The 12824-nt window shown below is 33.0% G+C and overlaps 2 protein-coding genes across 2 annotated transcripts; both read left to right on the forward strand.

Annotated features, from left to right (window-relative positions):
- Positions 1-2464: 2464 nt before the first annotated feature.
- Positions 2465-5419, forward strand: LOC102605753 (uncharacterized hydrolase YugF-like). The gene is made up of 10 exons (XM_015309319.1): positions 2465-2781; positions 3510-3604; positions 3683-3780; positions 3872-3921; positions 4000-4095; positions 4176-4265; positions 4439-4531; positions 4649-4744; positions 4830-4895; positions 4999-5419. Exons 1-10 carry the CDS (start codon positions 2575-2577, stop codon positions 5254-5256), a joined length of 1149 nt encoding a protein of 382 aa, XP_015164805.1. The 5' UTR covers positions 2465-2574; the 3' UTR covers positions 5257-5419.
- A 1705-nt stretch (positions 5420-7124) lies between these two features.
- On the forward strand, positions 7125-12119 carry LOC102598726 (uncharacterized hydrolase YugF-like). Its single transcript, XM_006348635.2, has 10 exons — positions 7125-7393; positions 8380-8474; positions 8557-8654; positions 8778-8827; positions 9443-9538; positions 9655-9744; positions 10156-10248; positions 10367-10462; positions 11202-11267; positions 11377-12119. The coding sequence occupies exons 1-10, from the start codon at positions 7205-7207 to the stop codon at positions 11590-11592; spliced, it is 1089 nt and encodes a 362-aa protein (XP_006348697.1). The 5' UTR covers positions 7125-7204; the 3' UTR covers positions 11593-12119.
- The last annotated feature ends 705 nt before the right edge of the window (positions 12120-12824 follow it).

Raw genomic sequence — 12824 nt, forward strand, 5'->3', positions numbered from 1 at the left:
TGATTCTCCCTTGATGAGTACACGATGTCTAAAGATTGGATTTTTTTTTTAACTTAAGATCGTGAAAAGATTGTGTTGTGAAAAGGAAATCTTGATAATATCTGTGATGGTTTATGCATTATGAGTGTGTGGTGGTTGATTAAAGTTTACTTCTGGTTGTAGCCAATATTGATTCAGAATTTTATCATGGTTATGTGAGAAAAGATTTTTCCTGATGATTGTGTTATGGTCCAGTATATTTCGGTTTAGCTTGGGTTTATGGGAAAGCCTGTGGCTTGATAATCACTCTTGATTTATAGATCTTCCAAAGTTTGATTTGAAAGTCCAGTTCTTAGTAGTTGATCCTTATGGAATGGTCTTAGGGAGGAGCTCACTTGGAGAGATGAACACCGACTGGTAGGTCATAATTCATATTTTTTTGTAACGACGATATTCTTTCTTCTTCTTCCTTATGTTCGAGGACGAACATGATTTTTAGTGGTGGATAATGTAATGACCCGGATTGTCATTTTTAGAAATTTACATAAAATTACCGTTTTTACCCCTCTCAATAGTTGACTCGAGTAATTTTTGATTAGTCGGTGAAGTTGATTTGAAATTTTGAATTATTCGATAACTACGGTTATTTAATTGATGGGTATATATTAAATAATTTATTTATTTAGTTGGTGGTTAATGGGTCAATGCCATAATATATATTAATACCCTAACTATTTGACCCATGTTAACATAAGTTAGTAGGGTTTTTATGTTGGTAAACGACAAATTAACGAGAACAAAAGTAGCTTCCGGGAAAGAATACTTGTCATTCTCTTCTTTTTCGAGGCTTCTTGGAGATTTGTGAGGTAGCTGCTTGTCAACTCAGCAGACCTTCTTACTCATGTTTATGATCTTGTTCTACTCTAGAAACAATGTCATATGAGACTTGTATTTTTCTTTTGATTCAATTGTAATACTTTAGAGGCTTGTACACGTGACAACCAGATTTTGGGGGTATATTTGAGTTAATTATAAAAAAATTCCGCATTTTATTGTAATAGTTGAGTTTTAGGCTGACTTGTCTTGGTGGGTTAAGACAAGTGCCATCACGTCCATTTTTGGGTCGTGACAACAAAATTCAATGAACCGTTGTAGCATGACTGAATTTTCCTCCCATTTGTTAGGCAAATAACATCAAATCCATATTTTGGCCATCAAAATCAATTCTTTTAAGTTGTACTAATTAAATGTCAATTCGATATCTTGTTTGTTCATCAAAATCAATTATTGTACCAACATAAATGTTTGGCTATTATTATTCATATTACTTCAATAAAACCTAGTACCATCAATTATTGTAAAATGGTACCACTTGACATATATTATATATACGGTGTATTACAAAAGACTAATCCATTCCTTCAAGAAAGAGTTCAATTCTTTATGATATCAACAATAATATATATCATGCACAGATAGAGTACTATTGAAAATTGATAGATTTATTTAATAACAACACGTTTCAGTTATATATGTATTATAAAAGACTAATTCATTCCTTCAAGAAATAGTTCAATTCTTTATGATACCAGCAATAATATATATCATGTACTGATAGAGTACCATTGAAAATTAATAGATTTCTTTAATAACAATACGTTTTAATTATTTATGATACTCACATGATATATATCATATATTATTAGAATATCATAAAAGATTGTTTTTTAATTTTTTTTTTTTTAATCTTTTATGATATCCACATGATACATTTATATAGCACCTAACATGGTATCACTGATTCATCCTTTTAAAAAACATTCTTCAATCCTCTATGATACTCATATAGTACTTATCAAAATGAGACGAGAAAGAGAAAAAAGAACATAAAAGTCAAAATGTGTTTGTGTTTATTGAAAATATTTGACTGTCCAGTTGATTGATTGTATAATATGACAACTCAATTAATTAATTATCTAAATTTTCACCCTTATCAATAAAAATTTTATTCGATTTTCATCTCGTAATCTCACTATTTTTTTCCAATGGAAAAAGGAGGGTGGTGGGGTTGGGGTGGAAGTGGGAGTGGGATCCTCTAGCATTTGATGGGATGGTTACTATTCGTATTATGTTTTTCATTTTAATATAATCCGTTACAATAAGGCTGATGCATGCTGCGGTCAGTATTCATTTATCATTAATTAGAGGTTTCAAAATATGTAAGTCTATCTAAATAGATTTAGTCAGACTTCAATATAAAATCAAACACTAAATGAAAAACTAAAAAGAAAAATGACTAATGAATACAAAGTCATAAGGGGTTAACTTTGTACTTTCATGTCAACGTCAAATTGACAAACAAATTAAAACGAATTGAGTAGTATGTACGCTATACCCCGCCATGCCGAATATATGCCTAACTTCAGTTGTTACCAAAAAAAAAAAAAAAACATAAAATAGAAAGCCTACTTTTTAGGGACAAAAATTGAAACGAGAAACTCATGTCAAATTCCAAACTGCGAAGTACTTATAAGACTAATATGAAATCCAATTTCTACATAAATTATTGGCACTTCTTTTGCTATTGCTATTGCTATGCTAACTTTTTTGTCAGCCGGTGCCGGTGCCGGTTCTGCTCTTCCGCCGGCATTTGTTTTAATTGGATCCAATTTGAAATGGTTGAATTCGAGGCGTTTATCGATCTGGGCTGGCTGTGATTTTCCAGATTTTCTTCCTAAGCAAGTCGAGAAAATCAAAGATCCTTATGCTAGAAACATGGCTTCACGAATTGAGAGAATACCAGTAAGTTTTTATCACTCTCTTAAAAATGTGCGGTTTTGGGGTCATTTCTAGAATATGAAAAATCCTTAGTGTTATAAGTAAATAACTCAAAGTTTCAACATGTCCAAAAAATGATTTTAGTGAAAAATAATTAACGGCAATAGATTAATTGTCACTAAATATATATTTTTAGCGGCAATTAACACTTTTTATAAAGGTTGCTAAAGCCATAACTGCAGCGACATTGGATCCAATAGTAAAGACTTTAGTACTCTTTGTTAATGTGTATATTTATTGCCATTAAAAGCTGTTTTTGTGAGTGATAGTAGATGTTGAACCCCTTCCACTTTTTCGTGTACTTACTTGATACTTTCTTCATATATTGGTCCCTTAGCGTAAAGGACAACCGAGTTTTTTTTTTATCAAAATTTCTACTTATGTTTTTTAAATATTTTAAGTATTGTGATTTAAAGTACTTTTTACGTGGTTTTCTAATATATAAATTTTATATCAGAAAACTTAAGGCTTCTATGTCTGAATACATGTCAAAGTTTAGAAGTTTGAATCTCGAAATTCATTGTACCACATAAATTGGGACAGAGGGAGTAATTGTTTACTCCTTCCGTCCCAATTTATATGAAATCCTAAAAATCTTGCTTGTCTTGTTTTGTATTGAACACATCATTCTCTTCCTTTATAAAGTTTTTGTTATTGCCTTGATTGTCCATCTTTGTTGTTGGTTCATTTAGGTAAACTTATCGAAGGATCGTGTCATGAGTAGTTGTGTGAAGCCAAAAGAACAGAAAGAGGCTAATCCAGTTGTGCTTCTTCATGGTTTTGATAGGTATGTTTCATAGTAAGCTATTAGCTTTGATCACTTTTTCTAGCTATGTTGTTGTTCATTATACCTCATTGTGATCAGCACGTGTTTAGAATGGAGGTATACGCTTCCATTGCTCGAGGAAGCTGGATTGGAGACTTGGGCAATTGATATCCTTGGATGGGGTTTCTCTGATTTAGGTATTCGATCTTGTTCTTGCTCGATCTCATTTTCATTTCATGAAGACTTGCTCATGGTTTCACCTCTTTTCGTTTTGTTCTGATTTTTAAGAAAGGCTTCCATCGTGTGATGTAGCTTCCAAGCGCGATCACCTTTACCAGGTATACCTACTGATTTTGTGAATTGTATGTTCTCCGTTTACTCATTTTGTTAATTTATCAGTCTTGTTTTTCTTTCAGCTGTGGTCTACCTATATCAAGAGGCCAATGGTACTTGTCGGACCGAGCCTTGGATCAGCTGTTGCTATTGATTTCTCTGTCAACTATCCTGAAGCTGTAAGTACATTCAGTAACTGTGAATCCCTTTCGAGATATTACAGATTAATTTCTTACTCCGAAGTACTTTTACTTTATAGGTGGATAGGCTGGTTTTAATCAATGCAAGTGTTTATGCGAAAGGTACAGGAAAGCTTGCAACCTTACCGAAAACAGTAGCTTATGCAGGGGTGAGTTCTTCTTTACAAAACGGGATACATAGGATGTACTATTCGTAGGGAAATAATCTGATCTGAATCATAGATATAACATGTTTTCAAATATGATCACAAGCATTCTTCGAGTATCTTCCATCTACAATTTCTTCGTGTTTTCACTATCTTGACAAAAAAACGTGTTGCAGGTCTACTTGTTGAAAAGCATACCAATTCGGTTATATGCAACATCCTTGGCTTTCAACGGCTTACCGTTAAGTACATCTATAGAATGGACTAATGTAAGTTTTCGTTAAGAAACCTGAAAGTCGTGGAGCTCAGATGTTTAAAATGTGTATCTGTATGTACTACTTGTCTTATCGATCAGACCTTTTGATTACATGTTTTTTTTTATCCAGATAGGTCGTCTACATTGTTTATTACCTTGGTGGGAGGATGCAACAGTGGATTTCATGATCAGCGGAGGCTACAATGTCATTGATCAGATAGAACATGTATGTGGACGTTTTGCTCCATTTTCTATGTTGTCCTTGCAGAAAATTCTTCAACGTTCTCATTGCTTGGTGTTCTGTCATACAGGTAAAGCACAAAACACTGATAATATTAGGCGAAGACGATCATATTATTGACTACAAGCTAGGAGTGGTAAGTTTCTTTCAAACTTCAGAAAATATTACTAACATGTTAGCTCCTAACAGCCAAATACGCGGTAATAACTGAAGTGTTCCATTGATTTTTATGTGGTCAGAGATTGCATTGTGAACTTCCAAATGCGACTCTACGCCAAATACCAAAGTGTGGCCACATTCCTCATGTTCAGAAGCCTGATGTTGTCTCCAGGTTGATCGCGGAATTTGTTCAGTCTGATCAATCACAAAAGTCGAAACTTGACTCTGTCTCTACCGTCTCTGTTCCTGTGATGATTTCGCGTACTTGTACAAGCAGATATTTAGCATATCCAGTGTCTCCGCCATCTCCTCAATTTCGCGGTATTATGTTGTCATAAACCAATGCTTGATTTTTCTTGTATACGTATATAAATAAAGGTAAAATAGTCAAAACGTAAAGCATTTAGATATGATTGAGAATTCTCAAATTTGATTCACAAGAATGCTGTTTAACATGTTCAGAAAGGATGAAAGGTAAGAAATGAAACAACACATTTCAGGGTGGGGGTTAATAATCAGGATTCAGGATGTCAAGTTTAATTATATGGGTGGGTTGGATCAATATATAAGAGTTGAATAATTTAATTCGGTTTTTCGATGTAGATTTATTTATAATGATAGAGTGATTGAAAAAGATATTAAGTATAATTTTTATTTGTGTGATAAGCAAGAACTTAAAAATGTTAACTGAATAGAAATTTTCAAAAAGATTGAGAAATTCACACAAGTACAAATACTTTCATTGAAATATTAACATTTAATTTGCTAAATTTATAGGATTAAACACTATCGTCAAACTGAATACAAAACAAAAACTTTATAACGTAGATTGTTAACTTGTGATGTGTTTTTTTTTTTCAAAGCTAAATCAACCAAACCAAATCACAAATTGGGTTTTTTCTTAGGCTTAACTTGTTTCATCGATTGTACACTCCTATATTTGATATATCATTAATATAAGAGTATAAGATTCAAATAATTCTTTACTTTCTTAAATTATGTATCAAATCAAAACACATAAAAAAAAAACGTGGGAGTAACTCTTTCCTATTAATCTTTTTTTTCCTTCTGAAAAACTACCTAATTACACAACATTTCTATCATATTTACTAATTTTCCTTATAATTTGAAATAATTACATATTATCTCACTAATTAATAATTTTTATGCCAAATTTCAATTAAAATACACTTATATATATATACACATATTTACTAATTTTCCTTATAATTTGAAATAATTACATATTATCTCACTAATTAATAATTTTATGCCAAATTTCAATTAAAATACACTTATATATATATACACATATTTACTAATTTTCCTTATAATTTGAAATAATTACATATTATCTCACTTAATTAATAATTTTATGCCAAATTTCAATTAAAATACACTTATATATATATACACATATTTACTAATTTTCCTTATAATTTGAAATAATTACATATTATCTCACTAATTAATAATTTTTATGCCAAATTTCAATTAAAATACACTTATATATATATACACATATTTACTAATTTTCCTTATAATTTGAAATAATTACATATTATCTCACTAATTAATAATTTTATGCCAAATTTCAATTAAAATACACTTATATATATATACACATATTTACTAATTTTCCTTATAATTTGAAATAATTACATATTATCTCACTAATTAATAATTTTATGCCAAATTTCAATTAAAATACACTTATATATATATACACATATTTACTAATTTTCCTTATAATTTGAAATAATTACATATTATCTCACTAATTAATAATTTTATGCCAAATTTCAATTAAAATACACTTATATATATATACACATATTTACTAATTTTCCTTATAATTTGAAATAATTATATATTATCTCACTAATTAACAATTTTATACCAAATTTCAATTAAAATACACTTACATATATATATATAAGTGGCGGTGTATATACATATGAATCACATTTTGATAAAATGAATTTGAAACAAATTACACATAATTTTGACTCATATATTTCAAATGCATGTATGTGAGAATCAAAATCTCGAACAAATAGTAATGTCAGAAACACACAAAAATATATAATTAAGCTCTAAACTAGTGAAATTTGCAGGTTTGCCAAGAAAAAGTATTCCATAATAAAACTCTTCCCTATGTATCCATTTTTTTCCAGAAGCAGAAGAAAAACAAACAAGAAATGCATAAAAAAAATGCTGAATATATTATATTCTTGGAAAAGTTGATTTTTTAGCAGAAAAATCCAGTAGTACTCTGCGTCTACTATGCTAACATCTTTCTCAGCGGGCGCTGGTGGAGCTACGCCGCCGGCATTAACCAATTTGAAATGGTTGAATTCGAGGCGTTTAAGGATCTGGGCTGGCTGTGATTTTCCGGATTTTCTTCCTAAACAAGTTGAGAAAATCAAAGACCCTTATGCTAGAAAGTTGGCTTCACGAATTGAGAGAATACCAGTACGTTTTTTCCACTCTCTTTTTAAAATGTGGGTTTTTTTGTGTGTATTTTTTGGTGTGTGAAGCTGATTTTCCGTTGTTTTCGAAGTGTTTGAAGTATTGGAATCAATGGATGTGAAATCTGTACTTTTTGTTGAAATGGGTTTGTGCTGATCGGTAAAAAAATCGTTTCTTTAAATAAATTTAGGGTCTAATATCAGTAGATTAAGACTTGCATCATGCATGCAAGATCTTATGGATGGGGTAAAGGTAGGATTAATGTTTGTTTACATCCTATACTCTCCGGACTTCATTTGTGGAATTACACTGAGTTTGTTGTTGTTGGTGGTGGTGGTGGTGGTCGTGCCACCTTGTGTGCACGGGTTACTCACTACCTCTCGCGTGTGTATTGGATAATTTTGTGGCTTTAGCAAATGGGATATTTTGATGTCTATGCCTGAGGATGTCAGACATGGATGGGGGGTTGTGTTGGAGAACAAGGAGGAGTGGATAACCACTTATGGAACTTGTTTTCGTAGAGAAAATATTTTCCTAAAATTTTAACCAACCAAATATAATTGGAAAAGGGAAAACATGTGAAAGTTTTACAGATATGGTATGGAAGAAGTGTTGGATATTGGGAAGGAGGGAATACTTTCTATTTAGTCATGGTTGTTTAGGAATACAGCAGAGGTGCATCCAAGATTTTAAGACTGGTATTGAGTAGAACTGCACATACTAGTTTGACAATGCATGAGGAATTAATATGAAGATACATTGTTAGAATCTTTTCGGATATATTACACACAATACCTAGATGAATGCAGCGGGTGTGGATGTAACCATTGCTGTGATGGAGGTGTCTGCCCATGATCCACAATTTAATCAGTCTTCTTATATGGAATATGTATTTTCCTTTTAATCGTAAACTCAGAGATCTAAATATCTTGCTTCTCCTGTTTTGTATTGAAATATCTAAATATCTTTGCTTCTTCTGGTTCATTTAGGTAAACTTTTCAAAGGGTTGTGTCATGAGTAGTTGTGTGAAGCCAAAAGAACAGAAAGAGGCCAATCCAGTTGTACTTCTCCATGGTTTTGATAGGTATGCCTCATGCTAACCTAATACTATTGATCACTTTCTCTTGCTGTGTTCCTGCTGTTCATTATACCTCATTGTTGTTCAGCACATGTTTAGAGTGGAGGTACACACTTCCATTGCTTGAGGAGGCTGGGTTGGAGACCTGGGCAGTTGATATCCTTGGATGGGGTTTCTCTGATCTAGGTATATTGTTTTGTTCAAGCTCTTTCTCGATTTTCATTTTTCATTTTTCAAAAAGATTTTGCGAACAAAGACTCTAGATTTGCTCATAGTTTCATCCCTTTATGTTTCCTTGTGACTTTTAAGGAAGGCTTCCATCGTGTGATGTAGCTTCCAAGCGTGATCATCTTTACCAGGTACCTACTGATTTTATAAAATATATGTTCTGATCTAGTATTGGAAACAACCTCTCTACCCCACTAAGGTAGGGGTGAGGTCTGTGGTGCCCCTCACCCTCCCCAGACTCCAATTATGGGACCACATTGGGTATGTTGTTGTGTATGTTCTAATCCAGTGCAGCATACAAACTTGAAAGGCTGGAATTAGTCTGTTTTATTGAAAATTCTAATAAATGTAAAATTAGCTTATACAACAACATACCCTGTGTAATCCCACAAGTGGTGCTTGAGGAGGGTGGTGTGTACGCAGCCTTACCTCTACCTTATGAAGGTAGAGAAGAAGTAGCCTATATAAGTACAAAATTAGGTTAAAAGTCGCATTCAATTAGCTTGAGTAGTGTAGGCTAAGTAAATAGCACTTAATATACAGGGTAAGGTTCTACAATTACACTTTGTTCAGTAATATAATATGATATCACAGTTATGTAGCATCATAGAGGAGCTCTCTTACTTACTAGGCAGAGACCCAACTTGGAAATAATGGTGTAATGTTTACTTCGTTTAAGTTTATCTGGGCAATAAGAATTTTCAGTTAACTCGTTTTCTAATTTTTCAGTCTCATTTTTCTCTCAGCTGTGGTCTACCTACATCAAGAGGCCAATGGTACTTGTCGGACCGAGTCTTGGATCTGCTGTTGCTATTGACTTCTCTGTCCACTATCCAGAAGCTGTAAGTATGTTCAATGACTGTTGAATCCCTATCCAGATTTTATGGATTAGTTTCTACTTTCTAGTGTTAAGGAGGAATCATTTTATGGCTAACTCTGAAGTACTTATACTTTATAGGTGGAAAGGCTTGTTTTAATAGATGCAAGTGTTTATGCGGAAGGTACAGGAAAGCTCGCGACATTACCCAAAGCAGTAGCTTATGCTGGGGTGAGTTTTCCCCTAGTCCTCTCAAATAAACAGATGCATTCCACTCGACTTTGACCATTTGATGTAACTGCACATCTTTATCATAAGGATTGTTGTTTTACCAATAACTTGGTTTATGATTAGCTTTAAATAAAAAGGAGAGAAGCTTCTTACCTAATCATTAATTGATCCAAGATTAGCATCCCTTGCATACTGAGGCTCTCTGTTCGTCAGATCTTTCCCTTAGTGCTGCAAAACCCCAAATAAAGAAAGAACCCGTTCTAGATACTTGGGGGACTACTACACGAAGGGATATATTCTGATCCAAATCATAGATATAACATGTTTAAAAATATGCTTACAGCATTCTTCGAGTATCTTCCATCTATGATTCCTTTTCGTTTTCACTATTTTGACAAAAACCTGTTGCAGGTCTACTTGTTGAAAAGCATACCACTTCGTTTATATGCAGCATCATTGGCTTTCAATGGCTTACCAATAAGTACATGTATAGACTGGACTAAGGTAAGTATTGACACTCTGATCTTTAAGAAACCTGAAAGTCGTGGAGCTCAGATGTTTAAAATATGTGTCTGCATTACTTGTTTTATCAAACCTTTTGATTACATGATTTCCTATCCAGATAGGTCGTTTACATTGTTTATTACCTTGGTGGGAGGATGCAACAGTGAATTTCATGATCAGCGGAGGTTACAACGTCATTGATCAGATAAAGCATGTATGTGGAAATTTACTACTAAATAATCTTAATGGCTTCCTATATAGACATCCACCTTTATTACTTTCTTTTGTCATGACTATGGTAACAAGCAACATTTTCTTGCTGTAAAAGATTTGGAGAAAAAATGTGAAATGTTGGAGTCTATATACAAAAACTCATGCCAATGGTCTTGTCTGTCCAGCATATTGGCATACTGTGAAGTTCACGGGTTTTCTTCAGCCACAATTATTAGGTGGAAACCATGCCACTGCTTCAAATAATTCCTCTTTTCTATCCAATTAATATCAGTTTTTGTTTTTTGGTTGTCCCAAATGATGTCAATTTCTGAAAGGAAAAAAGAAAGTCTCCTATATACTTATCACATAACACAAAAGCTTACTCATGTCAGATTTTTTTCCCATTAGTACAACATTGCACATTTTCAATTTCACTAAAACTGCAACTTTGATGAGGATATGAAAAAATAAAATTGAAAAAAATCCAGGGTTAAATGCTATCTCCTGTTTAATTTTGCATGTGCTCAAGTTTCTAGGAGCTCCTGAGTTAAGATATGGTGAATCATCAATTCTTTGCTCATGGTGTTGCTTAAAGTTTGGTTTATTAGTTCTGTACTATCATGAATCTCCAATTTTTTGTGGGTAGCTTAGGAATTATTGATTGCTTTTCCCGGAAAGGCTAATTCTTGTCCCTGTGAAAAATTCGTCACCATTCTCATGTGAGGAGTTCCGTCATACAGGTCAAGCACAAAACACTAATTATATGGGGCGAAGATGATCAGATTATTGACTACAAGCTTGGAGTGGTACGTTTCTTTCAAACTTTGGAAAAATATTACTAACCTATTAGCTCCTAGCAGCCAAATATGCAGTACAGGGAGTAACTGAAGTATCCATTGACTTTAATGTCCTCAGAGATTGCATTGTGAAATTCCAAGTGCAACGCTACGCCAAATACCCCAGTGTGGCCATATTCCTCATGTGCAGAAGCCTGATGTTGTCTCCAGGTTGATCACGGAATTTGTTCAGTCTGATCAATCACAAAAGGCGAAACCTGACTCTGTCTCCACTGTCTCTGTTCCTATGATTACTGGTACTTGTACAAGCAAATATTTAGCATATCCAAATTGACTTCCTGGTTCAACATAGTGATGAGGTTTGTTTGCCAGCTTCAATGATGAACTGTGATTTCATTCTTTAAGCAATGTCGGCAATATTACCAACATACCGAAGGTGCTTTGGCATCCAGTTCATAGTGTAACAAACTGAACACTTGAGCAATCAGCTAAATACTTGAGCATTCTGATACATATTTCTTTCAGTATTACTTCGATACTCAGAGCTAGAGTTTATGGCCGGTGAGTCATAGCCTGGACAAGCCTTAGTGGGCTGAGTTACTCAATACCTTTGCTGGTTGGAGCTAGCAGCTGGGGGAATAATAGTCGAGGAGCACACAAGCTGGCCTAAACGCCACAGTTATGATAAATAAAAAAGGGCAGTGTTGAACTTTTGTTGTGTAATATTATCTTGAATTATCTTAGTTGAAGCATATTGTTAGATGGAAAGTTAGTTGAATGATACTATATATTACTAGTATTTGTCATCTTGTTAAAAGAATAAGCTTTTCTGCACTAATGATTGCCTAGTTTCCTATTGTTTGTGCTATGTTCATGCTTCCTGATGATTTTTCAATTTTTTTGTGATGTGGTTCTCTTTTAAGTTTGTCATGTAAAAGAGTAGTGTACAAAGAGATAAAAAGTTAGTCATGCTAATCTCATTTGATGTCATTTACTAGTTACAACAACAACATACTCGGTCGGTACAATCCCACCAATGAGGTCTGGAGAGGGTAAGCTGTACAATTATATGTCATACCTTTGTGGGTAGAGAGTTTGTTTCCGATATATCCTCGGCTCAAAGAGCAGTTACATGGAGCAGGGTTATTAGGAGAATATGACAACGAAGTATCAAATAGAAAGCAAATGAAGATAAAGATATTGTTTACGATAGATCCTCAACTCAAAAGAAAAGTTACTTAGAGAGATGTAAGAAAAATATGATAGTAAATGTCAAGACAAAAAGTCGATAAAGCAACATATATTACTCCATATTGAAGAAAAAGAAACTACATGACCACTTAAATACTATTACTAATGAAGATTGAAGGGAGAGGATTCTTCACGAAAATTGGTACAAAAAATTTAACTTATGATAAAGTTCAAAATTTTATTTATAAACATGAAAATTTCACAATTTATAAAAATTAATTAATTTTTGAACTCTTATTATAAGCTAATTATAGTTTATAACTAACGTATCAAAATATTCTAAAGCTTCTTATTCATACAAATATTTTTATGTTG

This window comes from Solanum tuberosum, unplaced genomic scaffold (genome assembly GCF_000226075.1).
Source record: "Solanum tuberosum cultivar DM 1-3 516 R44 unplaced genomic scaffold, SolTub_3.0 scf00103, whole genome shotgun sequence".
Taxonomy (NCBI): Eukaryota; Viridiplantae; Streptophyta; class Magnoliopsida; order Solanales; family Solanaceae; genus Solanum; species Solanum tuberosum.

Coding starts and splice junctions, on each gene's coding strand:
- LOC102605753 (XM_015309319.1), top strand. CDS start 2,575: ATGCTAACTTTTTTGTCAGCCGGTGCCGGTGCCGGTTCTGCTCTTCCG. Junction 2,782..3,509: donor CACGAATTGAGAGAATACCA/GTAAGTTTTTAT, acceptor TGGTTCATTTAG/GTAAACTTATCGAAGGATCG. Junction 4,745..4,829: donor TCATTGATCAGATAGAACAT/GTATGTGGACGT, acceptor TCTGTCATACAG/GTAAAGCACAAAACACTGAT.
- LOC102598726 (XM_006348635.2), top strand. CDS start 7,205: ATGCTAACATCTTTCTCAGCGGGCGCTGGTGGAGCTACGCCGCCGGCA. Junction 8,828..9,442: donor AGCGTGATCATCTTTACCAG/GTACCTACTGAT, acceptor TTTTTCTCTCAG/CTGTGGTCTACCTACATCAA. Junction 10,463..11,201: donor TCATTGATCAGATAAAGCAT/GTATGTGGAAAT, acceptor TCCGTCATACAG/GTCAAGCACAAAACACTAAT.